General features: G+C 47.1%; 1 protein-coding gene across 18 annotated transcripts in view; it reads right to left on the bottom strand.

Annotated features, from left to right (window-relative positions):
- Positions 1–22,531, bottom strand: part of Tenm2 (teneurin transmembrane protein 2) — a 1,248,268-nt gene that overhangs the window by 10,598 nt on the left and 1,215,139 nt on the right. For all 18 annotated transcript variants that reach the window (XM_087194517.1, XM_087194513.1, XM_087194515.1 and 15 more), the window contains 4 exons: positions 17,867–18,042; positions 15,877–16,112; positions 3,129–3,425; positions 134–1,748 (listed from right to left, as the gene is read on the bottom strand). In XM_087194517.1, coding sequence (XP_087050643.1) covers positions 134–1,748; positions 3,129–3,425; positions 15,877–16,112; positions 17,867–18,042 — 2,324 coding nt within the window. The remainder of the gene's footprint in view (positions 1–133; positions 1,749–3,128; positions 3,426–15,876; positions 16,113–17,866; positions 18,043–22,531) is intronic.

Genomic DNA, 22,531 nt, shown 5'->3' on the forward strand with positions numbered 1-22,531 from the left:
ACTGCCCATGGCTAACGCTTCCCACGAGCTCTCTTACCATCAAATGTCAGCCCCGCTTTGAAAGTTCCCATCAGTCCACCAAGACAACCACCCAGGGGGCGCCACTGCCCACCCGAGGCTGTACAGCCCTCACCTGTCACGTAGTTCTTCAGATCCAGCTCGTTGCTGAGGGGATTGTTGCTCTTGAACATATATAGGTTAAAGGGGGCCGGCTCCTTGCCCACGTTTTTCCACATGGTGTAGTCTGGGGAGGTCCACCGTCCTGCCAGCACATCATAATCACGCTGAGTAAAGTGGACCAGCTTGGTCAGGGGGTCATAGAGGCCCCCGTGGAAGCCGATGACCATCTGGAAGTCAGGGTTGGAGTCGTAATAGATCTCCCCATAGGCCGTGTACTGCAGCTGCTTGATCATGAGCCCGTTGATACTGAACACAGCCAGTGGTGTCCCTGTGTTATCTGACGCCACGTAGTACTCCTCACCACTGCTGCTCTCCATGGCAAAGAGGTGACCCTGGAGGTCATAGTACAGTGAGGTGATCTCCGAGTTGGAGTGATTGTACACATGGGTGATGCGCGTTGGGTTATGTAGGTCAGAGTAGAAGTACTGCAGATGGTGGCCCAGGTTGGTCTTGTAAGAAGCCCGCCGCCCCACACCATCGTAGCGGTACTGGACACTCCATCCACTGGCCTTGTTGTATGCTCTCGTGAGGAGGCCCTTGGAGTTGTATTCGAAGATGTCAGCACCTCGCTGGCACAGATAGCCATCGTCATCAATTTTGTACTGCACATCGCCCAGTCGGGTGATGCGGTCCCGGAGGTCATAGCGCAAGGGCATGAGGCGCACGCTGTTGCCAGGGTTCAGCAAGTGCAGGTTGCCGTTGAGGTCGTAACTGTAGCGCCAGGTTGGGCGGTCGTTGACGGCCACGCTCTGCAGCTGCCCGTCGCCATCATAGTCATAGGTGTACTTGGTGGTGTTGGCATAGGGCCCCAGTTTGAGCTCCCTCTTGATCACCCTGCCCATGCTGTCATACTGCACTGTCATCCAGTACATGAGTGAACGGAACATCTCGTACTGGACCTCCTTGATGCGCCCATGGGTGTCAAAATGCTTGCTGAGGGTCATCACGGCAGTGGTGATGATCTGGTTGATGTCATAGTAGATGACTCCAAACTTGCCAAAGTGCTCCACTTTGCCAGAAATCTCATCATAGCGGTAGAGGTCAACCGGAAGGGGCGTCTCACTTATGACAGGTTTGATACTTGCGATCCGGAAACTGTTGTCATGATAGGTATAGTCAAACCTGGCATTGATCATGCCTTCCTCTGAGAACCTATAGATCTGCTTGTCAACGAGTGGGCCAATCTTCCGGTACCGGATAGTGCAGGAGAAGCCCCCGCTCTGGAGGTTGACCATTTTCAAAACGCCGGTGGTCTCATCGTACCCAAAGGTGACAGCAGTACTGTCATAGACAATCTCCGACAGCTTGGAGAGTTTTCCATACTTGTAGAACACCTGGCGCCCAGTGCCCAGAAAGGATGTCTTCAGGATGCGGCCGTCATCACTGTAGTCAAAGATGACCGAAGCGTTGCTTTCAGGTGGGTTGTAAATGTTGCGGATGTAGCCAATGGAGGTGTGTGTGGACATGCTATGCCGGGCGACACTGGGCATGGTGACGGCATGGAGACGCTCAGAGGAATCGTACTCAAATACGTACTGACGTTGACTCTGAAGCAGGAGCACCATGGACTAGGGGAAGGAAAGGGGAAGGGAACACATGAGTTGGCTCTTGTGCTCGAATGACAGAGTTTATTCCGTTTCCTCATGTCAATTTAAAAACCATGAAAGATGGGAAGCGTAGGCCAGAGATTACACGGATTCATGACACTAGGCATAGCAATTCTAATGGAGCATGGTGGCTGTCTAAAGCAGCACTTCTCAAACTAACATGCATGTGATCTGATTCAGGAGCTTTGGGGAGCCTGGGGATCTGCATTTGCAACAAGTTCCCAGGGGATCCAGATGTAGCTGAGACTACACTTGATCTTAGCCAAAAGGCCTAGAGGCGATTATAGCTGAGACTATACTGGAGGACTGAGGTGAGAAGCATGAAGATCGGCCCCAGGCTCAATAATAAAGAATTCTGAGACTGTTTAGAACTAACTGAGACTGGCCCAACCAGAGAGGGGTGTGACACTCCTACTACATTTTCCCCCCTCTGAGTAAACCTGGGAGAAAGCACTTCCTCCATCTAGAAGCTACTGTGAAGTTTAACTCAGAACTGTTGATTCTTTGGGAAAGGACCCGGCCTCAACTAGAAGCAAAGAGGAGACTGCTGCCTCCCCTGGCCACCCATTCCAGTATTTTATGGTGCGATGAGAACAGTCATAGGTAAGGACTGAGATGACAGCAGCAGCCCTGTCTGCAAGTCCTGGATGTCGGAGTTGGTGAGAGGGGAGAAATGGAGCTGCACTGCGGGCGTTTATGTGACAGACTCAGGCTGAGCAGGCCCTGATTGATGACCAGTCACCAGGGCGGCCTCTGACAGTCTTGGCACGCGCCCAGAAAGGACCTCTTCTCACCACTGCTCCACCCTGACCTTTCTGCAACAAGAAGCCTTGAATTTGGCACTTTCAGACACAACAATTATGCAGAGAATCTGTTGGCTGTTTGAGCCAAGAGGCCAAGTAGGAGGGTGTTGCTCTGTGTGCTTGAGTTTTAGGCAACATTCCCTACCCTGATGGCTTAATTTAGGGCAAGGCAGAAATGAATCGCTGCATTTCCAATTCATAAGTAATGATTAGCTGTGCTGCCAGTGGGATGATTCTGTCTGCTTCAACATCGCCCTTTTTTTTTTTTTTTTTCTGGAATAAAATCAGACAATCCATCCTTTTGCCATTACTGAGTGTCTAGCACTTTTTTTCTTCTAATGGTAATAGTGGTGAGCTATGAATAACATTTTCCTTCAGAATTTTTCCCCTCCAGTGAGGGTGCGGGTGTGAGGGGAGCCCTTGTAGAATCAAAGTAAAGATGTAAAAATGTCTCACGGCCACGCATGTCAGGTTAGCTTCAAACGGGCAGAAGGGATGACAGGAAGCCCTGCTGGACCACGGTGGCGTGGTCACTCACCTTGTCAAGGTAGGAGTAGCTCCACACTTTCCCGTCGGCGAACATGCGGGACACGATGCGGCCCTGCTTGTCAATGTCTGTCCTCTCGCTCATGGCCCCGCGCTGAAGGCCAGCCAAGCGCCCATTGAAGAAGTAGGAGACGTTGACGGCAGCCAGCCCGCTGCTGGGGAGCCAGAGGAAGGGGCGGCCCACCTGGTCATAAATGATCCTCAGCGTGAACTTCCGGTGATCATCATAGATCTTTTCTGTCCGGATATTCCGGTCATAGTCGATGGACAAGAGATTTCTTCCATGGACCTAGGAAAACACAAGAGCCTGCTTTGAAAGACACCGCTCAGGCCCATGCCAGGCTTCTGTGGAGGACGTGGCAATGTGCAATGGAGAAAGAAGTAACTGTGACATTACTTAGAATGTTGCTTTCTAAACTTCAACCTTACAACACACATAGAAAATGGCAATATTTATACAGTGCATTGGATATGGCTGAGCCAGGCACGGCCACCACAAGCAGTGAGGTAGGCTGAGGCGTGTACAACTACAAGGGGTGCTATCATGTTACAGAAAGTGTGAACAGTGAAAACTGTGCAGTGTGCAAATTACACAGCCACACATCATAGCCCCAGACCTCAGGGTTTTGACAGCCCTGCCTCTCTACCCTGGGGACAAGATAATTTGCATACTGTAATCCTTTCTGCCACATTATCAGCTGGGAAGCTAATGACCTTTAAGAACAGGGGCAATAATTTCTCCTGAAATTTCATATAAAGGTACCTAAGAGGGTGAGGAGGAGGATTTAGGAATCCACATTTTGCAAAGACCTGGGAATATAAAGGCTCATTCCAATGTGAACTCCTTTATTTCAAATACCAAGTGGAAAGTCTTGCTACTGTCGCAGATGCAAGGCACCAGCGGGGACCGCTCTGCCAGGCTGGGGACTCCAACAAAGGGAATGCCTGCCTGACTCAGAGTTGAAAGGGACAGGGGAACACTTCCAGACACAATTTAATATTCATTTAGGAGTTGATCCGATCAGAGCGGAAAGGCTGTCCCAGAAGGCAAGGCTGGCTGGGAGACTAGACTCTCATTAGGGGCAAAGGAGGGGGACTCTTGAGGCTCGGCGAGCCCCAAGTGAGCGGAGGGCTGGATGGGAATGAAATGAAGCCGACTCTGTCCAGACTTACAACATAATCGACTGCAAATCCAGGCGTCCCTGGGGGTGGGGGGTGCTGGAAGCAAGGGAGGATGTAAACAGGCAGAAGGGAGAGACTGCAGAAACGTTTGCTCCCTCCTCTCCTTACTCTAGTCATCAGCCACACTTCGTGGTGACAGGGTCCCTGATGGGAACCACACCCACAGCACACGCTGAGGACCAAGAGACACAGGCATCATGCGAGGACTTTGCACCCACTGTCTGAGTTGATGCTCACAGAGATCTCTTGACAAATGAAACGTGAAACAGAGAGGTTACATAGCTTGCTCGAGGTCACACAGAGTAAGGAGGTAGGGCTAGTCTGCAATACCACTCAGACACTGGGTCAGCTTCACTGCCTCTGGTACTACATTTCCGTACAGTGCCCTGAACTGTGTCAAATGGTGAACAGAGTGTAAACCATTCCCACACCCTTGAGGGCTCTACAGAGCAGCTTATGGGGACACAAGGAATAATTCTAACACCAGAGACATCTGCATTTTGTAGAACAGCTTTGTGCCCAAAACAGCTATATTCTTTGCCCTCCTTTTTTTTTTTGGTACTGGGGATCAAACTTGGGTCCTTGTGCTTGAGGGGCAGGCGGCAGAACCACTGAGCTAAATCCCCGGCCTACCCACCCTCCTTTGAAGATGCTGGTCTCCTATAAGATGTTAGTGGTGGTTATTAGCTGTGTGTATTCCTTAGGGAAGCTGAAGTCCCCCTTCCTACTTTTCCTAGGTGATATGTGCATGTAATGCCAGGTACTCCAGCATTCGTCTTGTGAATATGAGGTGATTTTGAGAGTGGAAACTCGCAGGATAATGGCTCATACAGAAAAAAAGTCTAGATCCCAGGGGACCTAGGTGTCTTCACTGGTCATCCATATACCCATATACAAATTGCTTTCCTCAAGGCTTTAGACAGGTCATAAGAAAATAATAAGAGTGTAGCTTATTTAAACCTCTGTTATTTCTAATCTGTTACCAGCAGTTGAAACTAATCTAAATTCATACAAGTATCTAGTACTTTCATAGATATGGTGCTAGGGGCTTTATATAACTTATCTCACTTTAAATTCTTATAATTTGTGTAGAAATTATTTTATATACAGGTGACTAAACTCAGAGGAATCCCATAGCTACACAAGGATTTGAACCCGGACTACCTACCAGATTCCCCAGGCCACTGGGGTTTCCATGGAGTACTACCAAGGGGAAGAGGATGGAATATTTGGCCAAAAGAATGCATCAAAGCACAGAGAAAGACGAGAGGGTGGTGAGTTCTTGGGATTTTGTGAAAACCCAATGTGTGTGGAGGAATCATGGACAAACCTGTGGCCATGGGGAAGAACACTCCAGAGCCAAAGTGGGAAGACAAATGCTAATGAATGCTGTCTGAATCACTGGGGAGCTCACCCCCCAGAGTCACCATTTTCATTGTTTTGTTTGTTTTTTGGTACTGGGGATAGAACTCAGGACCTTGCGCTTGCAAGGCAGGCAGCAGAACCACTGAGCTACATCCCCGGCCCAGAGTCACCATTTTCAAAGCAAACACAAGCTGGGAGTCAAAAAGATGACTTCCTCTGCAAACAGAATTCTGGCTGTATGGCATTCCTTCATCTGGGACAAACACGGAAGGCGGTCAAGTTTCTTGAAACTGTGTGCTTAAGAGTTTTAGTGCAGGGCCTCTTCAACACCTCCTTAGCTGAATGGATGCAGGAAGGATTTTCAGGGCTCCTGGAGGCAGCTGCTGATGACTCCCCACTGTGTGACTTCCTTCCTGGCCTCCGGGCTATCGTCCCTTCTCCTCTTCCTTTCCCCTTGTTTTCTCCCTTTTGCGACTCTTCACCGGTAACCTGGGCTCCCCAGTGGATCTGTCATTCTTAGGCTGTGCGTCTCTGCCTGTGCCATGCAGGCCCACAGCACTCCCACCAGCCCCACTGTATGCACAACGCATGCATAGTTATAAGTGAGCCCTGCACGCTGGCACATACGGCAAGCGGGAGCGCCATGACCTGACCCAGAGCCTGTCCTCCTGAGTCTAGGCTGACCCCGAGGCTGGGTTGGGACTGTGGCCCAGGGCCGCCATCGGGCTGGAACTGTAAAGCACCTGGCACTCTCTGTGCACCCTCACCCTCTTCCGGCTGGATCAGCCCCAAAGGCAAAGGGGCTGTGGGCTGTGGGCTTGTAACAAGGCCCTATCCATCCTCAGTCACCTGGGAAAGACTGACAGGTAAATCACTATCATGTATCAGAGCCACGAAGTTTTATACACGTGCATATGCACGCTCTCAGGAAAAAGACCAACACGGAAACCATAGGTATAATCATGGCTACCATGACAGCAACATTCATATCTGAGGGTGTCAAGATTACAGAAAGACAAAACACTGGGCAAATACAGAAGAAGGTCCTCAACCTCTGGCTGCCACCATCTGGTTTGTGATTACCTGGAGCTGATGAGGCCTCTGGCCCCTGGCCTGGATCCACCAACTATTAAAAAAGTAGTGACAGTGATTAACTATTGATAATAACTGTTGATATTAGGGTGGGTTTTCACTCCCAAACTCACCATGTTCCTGGGAATAAAATTTTGATACCACTGGTTGAAGTTTTTTTTTTTTTTTTTTTGCAACAAGGTCTTGCTATGTAGTTCAGGCTGGCCTTGAACTCACCAGGTAGCCCAGGCTGGCCTTGAACTCTAGATGATCCTCCTGCCTCAGCCTCCTGAGTGCTGGGATTACAGGTGTGCACCACCATGCCTGGCTCTGGAGTTAACTTTTGAAATGTGAAATTTCTATAAGAATGTCCAATCCTTCTAAAAATTAAACACAATAAACTCATTGAAAGGTAAGCAGAGTTCAGGACTCTTGTGTAATTTAATCAAGAATATTCACCAGGAGGAGGTGACTGGGCTGTGGGAGAGACGGTGCAGGGTCCTGGGACAGGCAAGTGTGGCTTTCGTGGGTGCTGCCCCCCAGTTAGAGCACGCGGGAGCTTTAATTTAGCCACACTCTTCTCTTATTCTGAATTAAACTACCCGTCTAGCGATATTTAAATTAACCTTGAGGCTTCCTGGAGAACATAAAAGTTATTTTGAAATATTTTCACTGCCAGGATCAGCACAATTCCCTTCCCAGCCGGCTCGGTAGGAATTCAGTGATAGAGAAAACCAATTTTTAAATTAATACAACTTTGTGTTTGTAAGGAAGCTATTATTTTTAATCATCGGGCATTTTCCTCAGCCTGGCTTCCCCAGTTAATAAAACTCAGCTATTTAGCTTAGTTTTTATTTTTGCAGAGGGCAGACCTTGGGAAGCAGTTTCCTCTGAGGAACTGGCCCCCAGAATGTTTTGATCTCACCAAGCACACGCCTGTCATGGGGAGGCTTGTAAAAAACCCAGAGAAAAGGAAACACTGTTGTCAAAATGGTCCTGCTGGGCCTCTAACTGGTGACTCTAACTTAGCTCTGGGGGCAATGACAGGAGCTGGTGACTGGAGAAATGGGGAGGAGGAAATTACACAGGGCTGGATCCCCTCCAGGAAATGGAACTGCAGCGCAGGAGGAGAGATTTGGGTTAGGCACACTGAAAGACCCTTCTCATTCCGCTTGGAGTAAGGGAAACCCAAACAAGATGAGCGAGGGAGGTTGCGAGCTTCTCTCATGTTTGAAGGCAGCAGTGCCCGCCTTGGAGAGTTGAGTATTCACTGAGGTGGAGGAGAAGCCTGGTGCGCTGACATCTTCATTTCCTTTCTGGGCCAGTCCTCTGGGATTTACACTGGGCTCTCCCCAGCTCCCACACGATCAGACTGGATGCGGCACTGGGATCAGCACTTGTGCAGACAAAATAACTTGCCATAAATTTCATATTAGCTTAAATAATGCATCATTAGCAGGGTAAGCTCTGCAAACACATTAAATAATGTATTCCTCAAGCAAACATTAGTTTTTGGAATGGCTTGCTGTTTTGGTGAGTGGAAAGGTGGGAAGACCTGAATTTGAGTTGCGGTTGTGACACTGATTAACTCTGTCATTCCAAAGCCATACTGTCGCTGCGGATTCCTTCATTTTCCCATGTGTGATGGCCTGTGAGCTCCCAGCGGACAGGGAGTTTAGTGTCGCTTTCCTGGTGCTCCTGCTGTTTTGGGACGCGCTTGGTGCTCCATGAACACGTGTGACTTCGGAGGTTGGAGATGGTCAGTATACGAACCTGGCCCACTCTGACATCTGAAGTTTTAACCTGGAGAACTGCGAAAAGGCAATGTGACGAGGGCCACCTCTGATTGCCAAACATCTGAAAGGCTTTACTCCGAAAAGCAAGTCTGGAAGGGCTCCTGGGACCTGGCATTAACAGGCAGAGGCAGGAGAGAGGGACTGTTCATGACATCAACTTAAAAAAATCCCATTCTGGCTGAGGATTTAGCTCAGTGGTTCCACTGCCTGCCTTGCAAGCACAAGCACAAGGTCCTAAGTTTGATCCCTAGCACCAAAAAAAAAAAAATCATCCCGTTCGTTCGTTCACTATCTACTGTACACCTACTGTGTGCGTCTTACTACAATAGGCATCTAGGAAAGAGAGGCAGGAATGGCTTCTGTGCTCATGGGACTTACTGGTCTGAGGAAGATAAAGGCAGGTGAGCCCAAAGCTAAAACATAGGGCAGCATTTAGTATATTCACAGGAAAAGAACTGTGGGAATGGACAGGAGCAGGGAGCCGTAACTGGCCAACAAGGATGCTTCCCAGAAGTGTTGCTCTGCTGGGAACCTGAGTGTGAGCTGCAGTTCAACAGGCAAGCGTTCTGGATTCGTGCTCCTCAGTATTCACTGTGGGGGTGGGGAAGTGGGGGGGTCATTCTGCAGAGTGCTCCAGTGTTTCTAAGATTTTATCAGGGCCAAGAAGGCCCTGTTCCCTTGGCCTTAGTTTCTGCTAGTTGGCTCCAGCCACATAAGTTTTCCTTCTGCTCAGCATTCAAAAAATGGCCTCTTCTGCCTCAGGGCCTTTGCTCGTGCTCAAGCCTTTGCATATAAGGCTTTTCTTCCATGCTCTACACAGACAGTTCCCTCCTTCTTTCAGTTAGTTCTCAGCCCAGACGTTCTTTTCTCAGATTTCAGAGTGGTCTTAACCCAACTCATACACTGTGTTCCCTATTCCCCTTACCCTCTATTTTCTTTAAGCACATATCACAATTTCTTTACATTACTGGTCCATTTATTACATTATTATCTGCTTCCCCTTGTTAAGGCATAATATGGGGTAAGCTCCATGAGGATTTTTTTCACTTTTCCATTATACCATCTCAAGCAGGAAGTTGTTCAAAAGTAATGCTTGCTTAGGGAATACGCTGTTTGATGTTTTTGCGGAGGCCTGCCCCCTAATTATGTATTATGTAAGTGGATATTAAATTTACCACATGTTTCTATTTCTCTGTGCACAAGCTTTGCTCATATTGCTCCACTGAGTCGCATCTGTTTTGTTCACCGATGTTCACTCGGTGCCGGTAGAATGGCAAGATGACAACAGGTGCTGGACAAACAAACATCACTCAAGTGAAGAATGAAAACCCTGTGGCAGGAAGCATAAAGCCCAGGCTTTCGTGATGACCCATGTACGTTAACAGATCCATGCAGAATGGAGTTCACAAGTGTGTGTTCATGCATGCACATGCGTACCCCACTCCTGTGTCACTGTGATCTCCCACATAAGTGAAAGTAACGCACGCCAACATGTAATTTCAATGTCGTATTAATTAATGGAAACCAAAACAAAATTACTACCTCCTACTTCTTCTTGGAATACTAATAACATGACTATCAATATCATGATGAAAGATTATCTTGGAAGCAATTTTTCTTTTGTTCTGCTACGTACAAGTGTAGCTGTTTCTTGCTTTTGCAATCTGTATGTAAATCATAATCAGGAAGAAATATCCTAGAGGGTGGTTATATGCCTTTGCTTACAGAGAGAATCAGGCAAAAAACCAATTTTAGGATACAGCAGAAGTTTCAAGCTTTCATAGAAGGGATAGGTTTCAGTTCCTTCTTCCAAAGGCCTAAGAAAAAGTCTGGCTGGGTAAGAGTTAGTGGGTGGGGTGGTTCAATGGTGCCTCAACAGAAGCTCAGGGCAGGGGTTTGCCTCCGGATCAGGCTTTGGAGGAACTCAGGCTGTGGAATATACCTAGCGTGTGCGTGTGTGTGTGTGTGTGTGTGTGTGTGTGTGTGTTTAAATCCTAGCGTCTCTTCCTTCCTTCTTTGTAGCACTCCCTTTTTCCAAGCCTTCCTCTGTCCAGGAGGTTTACTGAGATGTCTACTACGATACAAATGTGGGCTTGCAACCTGGGCCTGTCCAATCGCAGGTCTCCCATCTCCCTGACCACTGATTGGCTCAGAGATGTAAACTCTATCTCAGCCAGGCCAATCACAGTTCATAGGATTTTACAAAAACTTATCCTGTGGGGAGATCTCTGTTCCTTTCCTCTCCATTTACTAAGCCAAGAAAATGAAAGCCTGGTGATGGCTCTGGCCAAGTCTACCTGTGCCCACAATGTGAAGAGGGCACAGGCTCCACTGCCAAGATCAGCACTGTTGGGGTGGGTGGGGGTGGGCTGTGAAGGGGAGAGAGGGAGAGGAAGAGGTGGAGAGGGAGAGGGGGAGGGGGAGGGGGAGAGAGAGAGAGAGAGAGAGAGAGAGAGAGAGAGAGAGAGAGAGAGAGCGAGTGAGCTGAAGCTGATGACATCTTGGAGTCTTTAAGGCCAGCATATGTCTTGTGGCCTCTTAGGTGAGACCATTGTGCCATTTTTTATTATGCTAATTTGAATGAATTTCCTGTTTTGTAGTGAAGACTCCAGAGAGAGGGTCCTGTGTTTGTAAATTCATACCTGTTGGGATAAGGGCGGATTTATACACTAAACACTTTGAAGCAGTAGTCAAAAGAGAGCGTGCCCTATTTATCTTCCTTTGTACCTGTGTCTGGGTCCCTACCACATGGGACTTGGCACCAGGGCTACAGGAGAGACATAGTCCTTGTGCCTATGAAGCTTGTGGATGCTGTGATGTAACTGCTCCTAATGTTTCTGAAAGGACTGAGGCGACACAGGAAGGAGTGGAGGACAGTGTGTGTGTGTGTGTGTGTGTGGGGGGTGACTCTCAAATGACAAGTCTTTCCCCAACTGGCTAAAACATTATATAATTTTTGGTGGAAGGATGTGGTCCGTCCATCTAAAAATTTCCCAGTCTGCAAGGAGAGAGGCTGTCACTTTCCTCTGCTGAGAGACGTCTCTAACTGTCGGACTGTGGCAAGATGAGGCAGTGAGGTGGTTCAGAATGTTACTGGCATGGTTCTATCATGGTGGCTTTGCCGGGAATTTTGATTTTCTTTCAACTCTAGGGATACTTGGAATCTTGGAATCTCAGACCCTGCAATTGGCCAGACTTCCAGGAGCTGGCCAGTCCCTGGGAAAATCAGGCCATTTGCTTCAATGCATGGTATCACCAGTTGCCACCCCACACTAAACTCCCTGGCATCCGTGGAGGAACAATGCATACAGTCCCTGCTATTACCCATGTTGGCTAAATGGCTGCATTTTCAACTTCATTCGGCTTCTTCCCCAGTGCAAAAGGCAGGGGTGGAGCCACCACAGTCTCATGTCTGTCTTGGTGTCAGCTTCCAGTCTCACTCCTCATAGCCCACAGAGCCTGGGGGGCCACCCACCCTTCCCAGTCACAGGAGATGGGGAAGCCATCTCAGAAGGTCAGCACAACACAGCAGCCCTGCTATCTGCCCATCCTGTTAACTGTACCTGCTGAATCTCTCTCAACTTTCTCAGTCTTTCTCTTTATCTCTTCCCTGCTAGTGATTCAGCGCTTGTGTGGGTTAGTGCAACAGCCTCCATGCGGTCCCTCTTCTCCTCTCTTGCCTCTTCACCTGTCTTCCCCTACACTGGAGGAAGCTGCAGAGATCTTTCCAGGGCAGCACATGCTGCATATCACTCTGCTAATTCAACCTGGGGACACTCCCCCATTGCCCTCAGGATATACGCCAGCCTCCCGTGTAACAGTCCACTCTATGTGCTTTCCCAGCCAACCAGCTCCTCTCCTGCACCTCCCATTACATATACACCTTCTTTCTGGCCTCCCCGAGTGACTCAGAGCTTTCTGAAATGCCATTCCTTTGCTGGTCTCTTGGCCCTTTTCATTTAAAAACTTTTTTTTTGGTACCGGGGATCGAACTCAGGTCCTTGAGCTTGTGCAGCAGGTGGCGAAACCACTGAGCTAAACCCCCAGACCCTTTTCACAGACAATCACTTCTTTTGCCTTTGTCTGGCTGATACTTCTGCTGTTCTTCAGAAATGATTCTGACTCTCTGTGAAACCATCCCGGTCCCCTGTCAGCCATGAGACCTGACAGGAGCCGCAGAAACTCTGCTTTAAGTTCACCGAATCTCCTTTTGCCTTCTCCTGCTTGGGCACTCAGAGAAGACAGTGCCCAAGCTTCCTCACAGTGAATTGAGAGGTCCCGCAACTCTGTTCTCGCCAGCCTGGGTGGAAGGGATGTGTGGCATGACCAGGCCTGTAAACATCCAATCTCTCTTCCCCAGCTGCTGTAACTGTGGGGGCCACAGGCTTCAGATGGCAGGATCACAAGACAGAGCACCTTCGGCAAATCATTGTTAAGAAGAGCAGCCTGCCTCATTCAGATTGTGACATGTTAAGGTCCTGAGATTTCAGGGTCCATTTGTTACCTGGCTATAGCCTATCTTTTCTTGACTGATACAATTAAGCATCCTTTTCCTTGTAGTATTGGCTTACATCATACTATTGGCACTGTCTCCTTCTCCTCATTTCTTGTACTACTGAGGACTGAACTAATTACCTACATCCTCATCCCCTTTTGTTTTTTATTTTGAGACAAGGTCTCCCTAAATTGCTTAGGCTAGCCTCAAACTTGTGACCCTCTCAAGTAGCTGGGGCTACTGCCACCACATCCAGCTACACTGTCTTCTTCACTAAAATGTAAACTCCTTGGTTTCAAAGACCCTGTTTTCTCTTTCTCTCTGCAGTTTAGTCATTCTATGGTGCTGCAGATAGAGCTGGCACGTAGTAAATATCTTTTGAATGAACAAAAAATGTCATGGCCCCACCTGACAGTGGAGCAGGAGTGAAAAGAAATGTCCAGATTGGAGACAGGAAGAGAGGAGCCCATGCTGTCACGGGGACCCCAACTTACGGGTGCCACCAGACACTTTTCAGTCGGGGGCTGCACACTCTGTGCCACGAGCTTATGAAGCATCAGAGAGGAGGCCACTCCCAAGCTCCCCTAATCCACAGCACACTCAACACTTCTCTTCCCCCTTCTTCCAACTGCTCCCCTGCAATTTCCAGGAGTTGCTTTCATTTCATTCACTAAACAGTTTATGAACTGAATTAAAATAAATGAGATGCAAATAAATTCCAGGCTTTCTCCCTCATTTTCAAATTACATTTTCAGTCCACTCAACCTGTTATAATCTCATAGTGATTTTCATTTAAGAGAGCTAAATGGATATGTGATTATTGTTACAGGAACTAACACCAGACAATTAAATGTTGAGGTGTTGATAGATAAAGCTGTGTTTTGATTTGCATAAACATGATGCCAGCAAATCTAACCCTGGCAGAAATTCAGTTATAAGACTTGCGTGCCTAACTTCTGCTAATTACCACAAGTACCATTATTAAGATTTTTAATATTCAGGGTTGGGATTATAGCCATTTTATTTTAGGGCCACATTTATCTTTATTTTGAAAACTTAGTCAAAATGCATAACTGATTTATCAGAGAAAAGGCGCTATTACTACTTATAATCAACTTCTACAGTACAGCGTATCAAAAATCAATTACACAGACCCGAAATCCAGTCATTAAGGATTTAGCTACTAATCTCATTCCATTTTTGTCTTTAGGAAGATACTGCTGCTTGCAACTTTGCAGATACCAGCAGAGGAAGAAAAACATGGGAGACTGCTGATAACCTAATGTGGAGAATTAAACTCCAGCCAGACAAAGGCAGAATCTTAATAAGGAGTGGCCTGGCTCTGCAGGGAAGTCACCTGGGCTGACTGCATTTCAATCTAGTAACACACTGCAAAAGTTATGGCCCATGGTTTGCCGAGGCTGAATCTGCTGCTTTCCGGGGTTCCAAAGCATCTGTTAAACTCTGCCATGTGCCGTGGATTACTATCTTTCTAGTGCTTGTCTTGATCTGGGATTGTTTTAGTTGTGTAGTAGTTTACTTATCATCTGCCCTTCTCTTTTGTTCTCCTGCACCCCTGAATGAAGGCTGCAGGGGGTGAGGGGCTTTGTTTGCTGCATCATATATCACACGCACACAGCTGATGGTAAGGGTACAGTACACATGTGTTGGATCTGATTAAAACCGGGAGCCTCCATATTCTTCTCCTGACCCTGGGGAAAGGCTTAGCGTAATAGTAGGAACAAGTTTCCACGGGTGACAGGTAACTGACAGGACCGCGATCTACTAGTGCTAAGATTATCTGTTGGACAGGGAATCAAAACAGGAAGTTGTGTTGGGACAGTGGTTAAGGTAACTGGTGGACAAGCCAGAGAGAAAGATGGAACGGGGCTGAGGCCTGGCTTGCCTGTGTTCTAGCCATTGCATCCTTAGTCATTAGCTTTTCTGGACTTGTTTCTTCATCTGAAAAACGGAGGTGACAGTCACTGCCTCACTGGGGCTGTCAAAAGGTTAAAATTAGATAATACAAGCAAAGCATGTACTAGGATGCCTGTGACACAGAAGTCCTCAATACATGCTATATATCAGTTTTCAGAAGATGTGACTGGGGCACTTTGCTTAGTGGGGAAACTAGGGTTGGTTTAAACGTCCTCCTGTGGTTTGGTTGTTAATTCCCTTCTGGGTGCCTTCCCTGGCCCCTGCAGGCTGGCTGATATCTCTTCCCTTGGGCTCTTAGGACTCCATCAGACCCTGGAGGAACCTTTGTCTTTTCACTTAACCCGTGACCATTCTGCGGCCCTGTGTTCTGTCATATGGCCTGGAGTGAAGAGAATATACTTTATAGTTTTGTTTTTCTTTTGGTACCTGACATGGAACTCAGGACCTTGCGCTTGCACGGCAGGTGGTGGAACCACTGAGCTAAATCCCTGGCCTTACTTTACAGGTTTTATTCTTCCAGTACTTACTAAATTACCCAGCCCACAGTAGGCACCAGCACCAATTCATTTGTCGAACTGTCCAGACAGGGAGAATTGGGGGATAAGATGGCAAATGCGAAAGAAGACCAAAGAGTTGCCCAGCTACAGCATAATGTGAACCCCCTAGCAGGAGATGGCTGCCCTTTTCAGTCCTAGGAAATGGAGAACATTTGCCTCAAGGTACAAGACCCAAAGGGATGTGGTACCTACCTTCTGAGGCAAGAACTTACCCTTTCCACAGAAGAAAGGAGGAATGAAGGCTTGGAATCTGGGAAATTCTTCTCTGCACTGTGAGGAAAGGGTGTGCTATGTGGCCTTTCACTTTGTGGCAACAAGTTGGGTGGGACCACTTACCCGGAGCTTCCTGCCAAAGATGGTGACTTTGCCTTTAATCTGCTCCTTCCTCAGGCGCCACTCGATGGAGTTCAGGCCATTCTCCATGGGCAGGGAGATGTTGCAGCGCCCAATGGTGGGGGTGATGGTGCCCGCAAGGACATGGGGCTCACTGTGGAAGCTGACACCCATGCCGTTGGCGTACATCACCCTCAGGGTGCCATTATTACAGAGCTGGTAGCTGTTCCGCACTTGATCTGGGAAAAGCACGAGTGGAGGTGGGGAGAGGGAAAGAAATTATCCACTCGATTAGTCAGAAGAGAATAGAACCCCTATTTTTACAGGTTTCCATGGTACTTTGCAGCTGTCAATCGAAGGCTGCCTTCAATTAGCACACATACAATGTGAAGGTGAGTAGCAGAGATGTTACTGATCCATGTGAAGAAAAACATTATTAATATGTGGCACTCCAGAAATAATTATGCCGTGATATTTTTCTTTTACTCACAGAAGACTATTAATAGTACATTTAAACATTTAAAAATGTCTATTGCCTACACAATTTGTGTCAATCAAATTCCTGAACTTTAACATACACATTTTAGCTCATATGAAAAAAAAAAGTAAATGAAAGGCAAATTATTTTAATTTTTCCCCCTCTCTTGCCTAACATCTAACCCAAGGTTGCTGGTCTAACCACAGGTCAGATCCATTGCAAAGCAAGTCCAGGCTTCTTCAACAGATTCAAGAGAAAAAGACCCCTTTCGTCTGCTAATGCCATTGTCACTAATTCAACCTCGATACCACCTCCATGAGAGGGAACTCTCAAGCGACTCAAATAACTGAGGTGGAGCGAGCCAGTGGGTGCCAATAATGTGCCGTTTGTCTTCTTGAACGAATTTACACTAGTCAATCAGACTTTGACCTTTTTCTTTATTGGAAAGTTTCAGGAAGGCAGTGTGAGTCAGAAACTCTTTTTACAGATACACTGCTTCCCAACTGCCTGGGTGAAGGAGCTGGGCAGGGTGGGCCTCTGAGATTTCAGCTTCTGGGGGAGTGAGCCAGGGTGTACCTGTCACTCTGTGACTCCAGCCAGCATACAGAAGGACAGAATCTAAATCATTAATCATTCCATAGAGCAGAAAGAGACTCATTGAAACAGGCTCTGTCTCAGGATGATAGTCCAGAAATGTCACCATTTATCTGCCGAGAGGACACTTTTATCCTCTGACAACTAACTGGCTAACCCACTGACATTATATCTCAATTAAAAGAAAAATTAATCTGCACATGTCCTTTTCTCGCCTGCCCCGGTGCTTGTCCTGGACCATGTGGGATGTTTAATGGCAGCAATAACCCCAGGGAGGTCAGAACCCTTGGAGACCCTGGTTCTGGCAAGAAATTGCTCAAGACTTCAGACTCCAGGGTAACCAACTCAAGAAAGACATGTTTGAAAGAGAGAATCAGAATGCAACAGCAACACAACAACCAGACCAAACCAAACCAAGCCAAATCAAACTAAACCCCCAAATCTAGTGGTGGGATCAAGAGAATAAATAGCCCTTGAGAAGAAAGCTGTGTGTGCTCTGTTGGTGGAGAGTGGTGGTGATACAGGGTAAGACATGGGGAAAAAAGATGAGGGATAAAAATGGACATTTTCAGATAAGTAGACATTTCCAAGTATCTAGATATTTGGTTGAGTGTGAATGACATCTGAATCTGATTGAGACTTCTTTAAAAAAACAAGATCCCCTCTCTTTTCTTAGTATGTGTGTGTAGTACATGATGTTTACACTCCTTTTTAGGGAGTTGGTACATGTATATAATACATCTTAATTCCTCTTCTGTAGAGCTGGGTTGCCGCATGTGGATGTTTGGATAAGACAGAAAGTTGAGGAACGCTCTAGGTGTCTGGAAGTCCCCCAAGCTAGGGAGTTCTTCCCTCTGGACTTGGCTGAGTGCTGGGACTGGGAGCAAGTTTGGGGCACAGAGATGCTGGGGTGGGGTTTACCTTGTACCACTGTGTAGGAGGCTTCTACCGAAGAGAGGTTGGTGATCACAGTGACGTCATCATCCCGGTTGGAGTTCTCAATGTCAATGGTGATGGATTTCTCCATTTCCCGGTGCAGACTGGTGACCACCCCTGTGGGGCGTGTCACATTAGTCAGACGGCCCTCGTGGTCATAGCTGGTAGAAGAAACACACTGGTTGGAAGTACAGTCAGTGAAGATGAAGGTTGACCTGACATTCAGAATTATACAAGGGACAGATGTATGGGGCCAGAGAAAGAGGGTGGAAGGTGGAGTGGCTGGTAGTGTCCCACACTGAAGGACCCTGTCCTAACCAGAGCCTCAGCCTGCCCTGAGAACTGGTGGTGGTATTTCCTCCTGCCCGCTGGTGTAAGTGGCTTCATCATAGCAAAAACATTTCCTCTCGTCTCTGTACTTAATTATGCTTTCCTAAGTTAAAGAGAACTGCTACTTATAAGCATCTTTTGCTCTTTATAAAGCCACCAGATTAATCTTCCCAAAATATCAATTTCATCATGTTCTCTGCTCATCACCTTCTCTGCTCAGCAAACCACACTTTCCCAGTCACTGCTCAGTCAAGTCAAAATCTGGCATTTGAGACCATCCAAACCTGGAATCCTCTACTGGGGTACAGTCTTGTCACCTCACAGACCCCTCAAAAGCCAGTCTGGGCCAAATGCTTCCTCTTTGTCTCACCTCAAGCATGGCAAGCCAGGCTTCATGTAGCCTGTTCCTTGGTCCTGTTGCCCCAAACCACCCATGTCTCTGCTCCCCAAGCACTTTCCTGGGTAGTTTTCCAGGGACTGTAGAGCTCAGCTGTCCTCTGTACCCAAGTCCAGTTGAACTGTGGTCTTACCCTGCTGCCTGCAAAGGGCCTGAAATTGGACTTTTTCTGCCTTCTGTCTATGTGTCATCTTTAGTTTCCTCAGGGCGTGGAGTTATTTTCTGCTACCTCCTTTCACAAGAAGCCTCACTGTTCTAGTGGGTACAGTATCTCCTTACCCTGGAAGAGCCATTCATGCCAAAACTGGGTCCTCCTCACACCCCAAGAGAGGGAAACAGACTCCAATATCTGCATGTGGAGGCCTTTTAGCTCTCCCACATGAAGCTGGTGACAAGAGGAGAGACAGGGGAGGTAATACCTTCCCTGGAAGGTCCTGGTGTGTAAGGAGGGATGGGCACTCGGGCCTTCTGAGTCTGAGGTTTTCTCACCTGTAAAGAAACTGCCCCTCTGATGGCTACCTAGATGCAATTTGTGATAGTGACAAATTAGAACAATCTAAATGTTCACTGATGAAAGATTCATTAAGTAACTGAGGATCTATCCATAAAGTAGAAACCTAGGAAGCTATCAAAATGGATGGCATAGATTTTTATTTACTGCCACAGAAAAATACATATATTGTTGAGTGGAATAGCTGAGTATTAAGGATACTCCTCGAGAGCATATAAGTGTCTGCGTGCAGAAGAAATTCTCTGAACACAGAAACATCTAAACATTAAGAGTTGGTTCTCTGTGCAATCTTGAGTAATCTTTGTTCTCTTCTTTGTGTGTTCTAATATGTTAGGAATTATTTGTAATCAATATGACTTGCCTTCATGTTTTACAAGCAGAGAAGATACTTAAAATAAGAAAGGGAGGCATTTGTAAGTGTTTGAGTTCTGGATGTCTAGTACAGTGCTCAGGGACAGAAAGCGCCCTTCCTCCCGCTGCAGTTGGGACTGTGTCAGTTCGTTCTCTGGGACACACATTGAGGACTTTAATCCCATCCCCTGTGGTCTGGTGACCCTTACAGTATAAAGGCTGCTGTGCTTCCTTCTGAGAGAAGAAAGATGGGCCAGAACTTCCACTTTGGGGCAACAGAGGATTGGGGGAGAGACTGGAATTGTAGGGGCCATAGGGAGAAGAGCATGTCCTCTTTCCCTTTTGGGAAGCTTCAGCTACCGACAGCTTTGCTCATTTCCTCCATGGAGCATCTGCAGATCCAGTTCTCTGTGCAAATAACTATGTGTGCAGGAGTAAGAGCTGTGGGTTCCAGCAGTGAGATCTCAAAGCTGACCCAGTGGATCTAACTCCTTTAGTCAATATTCACAAAGAACCTATTATGTACCAGGCACTGTTCAGAGTCCTAGGGGAATGGCCAGGGACATAATGAACAAAAATCCTTGCACTCATGTTAGTTAGATAAAAAGAACACAAATAAACCTCAGCTGCTCTTCTCCTATTTGGGAATTCAACAGACGAGACAGGGTTTCCACATGGGCATTTCCATGTCTGCTCCATTCCAGCCCAGATCTCTAGCACAGAGAGGAGGGAGAAGGAGATGACAGCTATCAAAGGGGCCCATTCCAGACTCACAAGTTGCAAAACCTGCTCCTCCGAGAAAATAACTCTTGAACTCTATTCTACAGGTTCCTCCCACCCCTTTCCGGGATCCACCATCCTCTCCCTCCCCACTGTTTACAGGAAGAACATCACTGAGAGCTCTTTCCAGTTTTTCTCTTCTGGAGGGCCTGTCATGGGTGTTGAGTTCTGCGCCTCTGCGCCCAGTTGGCTGAGGCAGACTCTGCACCTGCCACAGATAGAAGAGCAGCAGTACTGGGGATGAGGAGAGCAGGATACATTCAAAGTGAGACATTAAGAAGACCTAACGTACAAGCTACATTCTTTGGTTCTGCTTTTCCAAAATAAGTCCCTACCTGTCTGACTCCTGTGTCCACTGTGGATCCAGCGCTTGTTTGGAATCCGAGGGATGGGGTGAAGACAGAGGTGTGCTTAGTAATTACCCTCATCTTCTATTAGCCTCTGTTCTTTCTTCAACTTCCATGTGCCAAGTGCTTTGCTAATCTCTAAAAGTGGAGTAGCTCAATGAATTGCTGTGACGCCTCTAGTATATAGTATGCATTATTATTGCCATTTGACAAATGTGGGCATTAAGGTTCAGAGAGGCTGATTCACTTATCCAGGGTCAATCAGAAATTATGCGGCAGAACTGACGTCCATGCCCCTGTCACTCAGGAGCACACTGTCTTTTGTGGAAGGCTGTGAAAACCTGTGCTCCCTTAGGACATGCCTTGATCAGGACACTTCTCTCAGGACCCAGTGGCTTTGCATCTGGGGAAATCTTATTCCCAAGGCTGGGGCTTCCTGAAACTTTCTGATCATAAAATGAGACCAGGGTGAGTCATTATTGTTATTTTTCTCTATACATCTCTTTGCTCCAAGTCATTAATAGGCTTGCCTTGTTGGGAACATCTCCCAGTTTAGGAAAAACTCCCATGTGGAGTCCAAAGGTGGAGCTCCAAATTCCATCCACAGCCCTGTTTCAGGACAGTGGTGCATCATGCAAAGAATAGATGTGGACATCTGAATAAGCCTGCTTCACCACGGACTCTCGGTGCAGCCTGGGAAGAACTGGCACACTTCTCGGAGCCTCAGTTTCATCGTGTATAAAACGAGGGCAATCAAATGTCTACTCACAGGATCACTGTGATGTTGAACAGATAAACGGCTTCTCTATCTGTGAAGTTCTATGCAGACAGAAGGTATTGCTACTGCTGCCAGATATGGGACAGTGTGCACCTTGCTTTGTGTAACAGGGTGGGAAGCAGGATCCCCTTAACGATGCTCTCACTGAAGGTCAGACTGTCTGCCAGTATCCTTATGTGGTTTTCCTCACTACTCTGTTAACTCTTCTTGCTAGAGTTTTGGCTGAGGGTATGCAGTGTTGGCCATGAGCACACAGCCCCAACAGGAAGTGGAGTTTGTGTTTATTTTTAAACAGCCAATTTGCTGACCATGCATAACAAGTGTTACAAAACCAAGAGAATTCACAATCCTCGTTTTTTTTTTTTTCCTAGGAAGCCTAAGAAAACCTTATATATCTCAGCCTTATCAATGAAATAGTGGAAATTGTCAAATCTATCCATATTATGAAAACCCCTCCAGCTTATTCAATGAAGAGAAAAATTATTCAGTTTTATGCTAACTCTCGAAAAAAAGTTAAAAATGTACGAATCAAACCTATGTTTTCATTAAGCTGGAGACCCTTGCTGGAGGATGCTGGGAACTGCACCAGACCTACACCAGACCTACACCAGAGCTACACCAGAGCTACACCAGAGCTACACCAGAGCCGCTCACTATGGCTTTCAAGACAGCCTGAGGGGGGCTCCTTAGAGCAGCCTTTCACCTTTACCCAGGAGCCTCAACAAATCATTTCTATTATTATTTTTATTTTACTGCTACGTTTTAGATATACATAATGGTAAGACTCATCCTAGGGAATTTGTACCTGTACATGATATATCTCGCTGCTTCTTTTTTTTCCCATTCCCCTCCCCTGCCTTCAACCAACAAATAATTTCTAAATGTGCTGCGTCTTCAGGAGAAAGTGCCACTAGGGGAAAATGAGAATCCAGGAAGTGTGTGGGTTAAAGTACAGCTCCAACTACTTGGGGCGAGAGCTAAAGGTGGCACTCGGATGGTGCCCTCAAGGGAAGAAACGTTGGCTGGTGAAGTGTGATCACATCCCAGGGCCCTGAAGAACGTGAAGAGGCTTTAGAAGACATCTTTGTCCAAAGAAGGAAGCCACAGCAAGGAAAGCAACTGTATAATTCAGCAAATCTCCAGCAGGTGGCAACAG

Source organism: Heterocephalus glaber, unplaced genomic scaffold (genome assembly GCF_053883595.1).
Source record: "Heterocephalus glaber isolate CG9 unplaced genomic scaffold, H.glaber_assembly_v1.0 deba00001606, whole genome shotgun sequence".
Lineage (NCBI taxonomy): Eukaryota > Metazoa > Chordata > Mammalia > Rodentia > Bathyergidae > Heterocephalus > Heterocephalus glaber.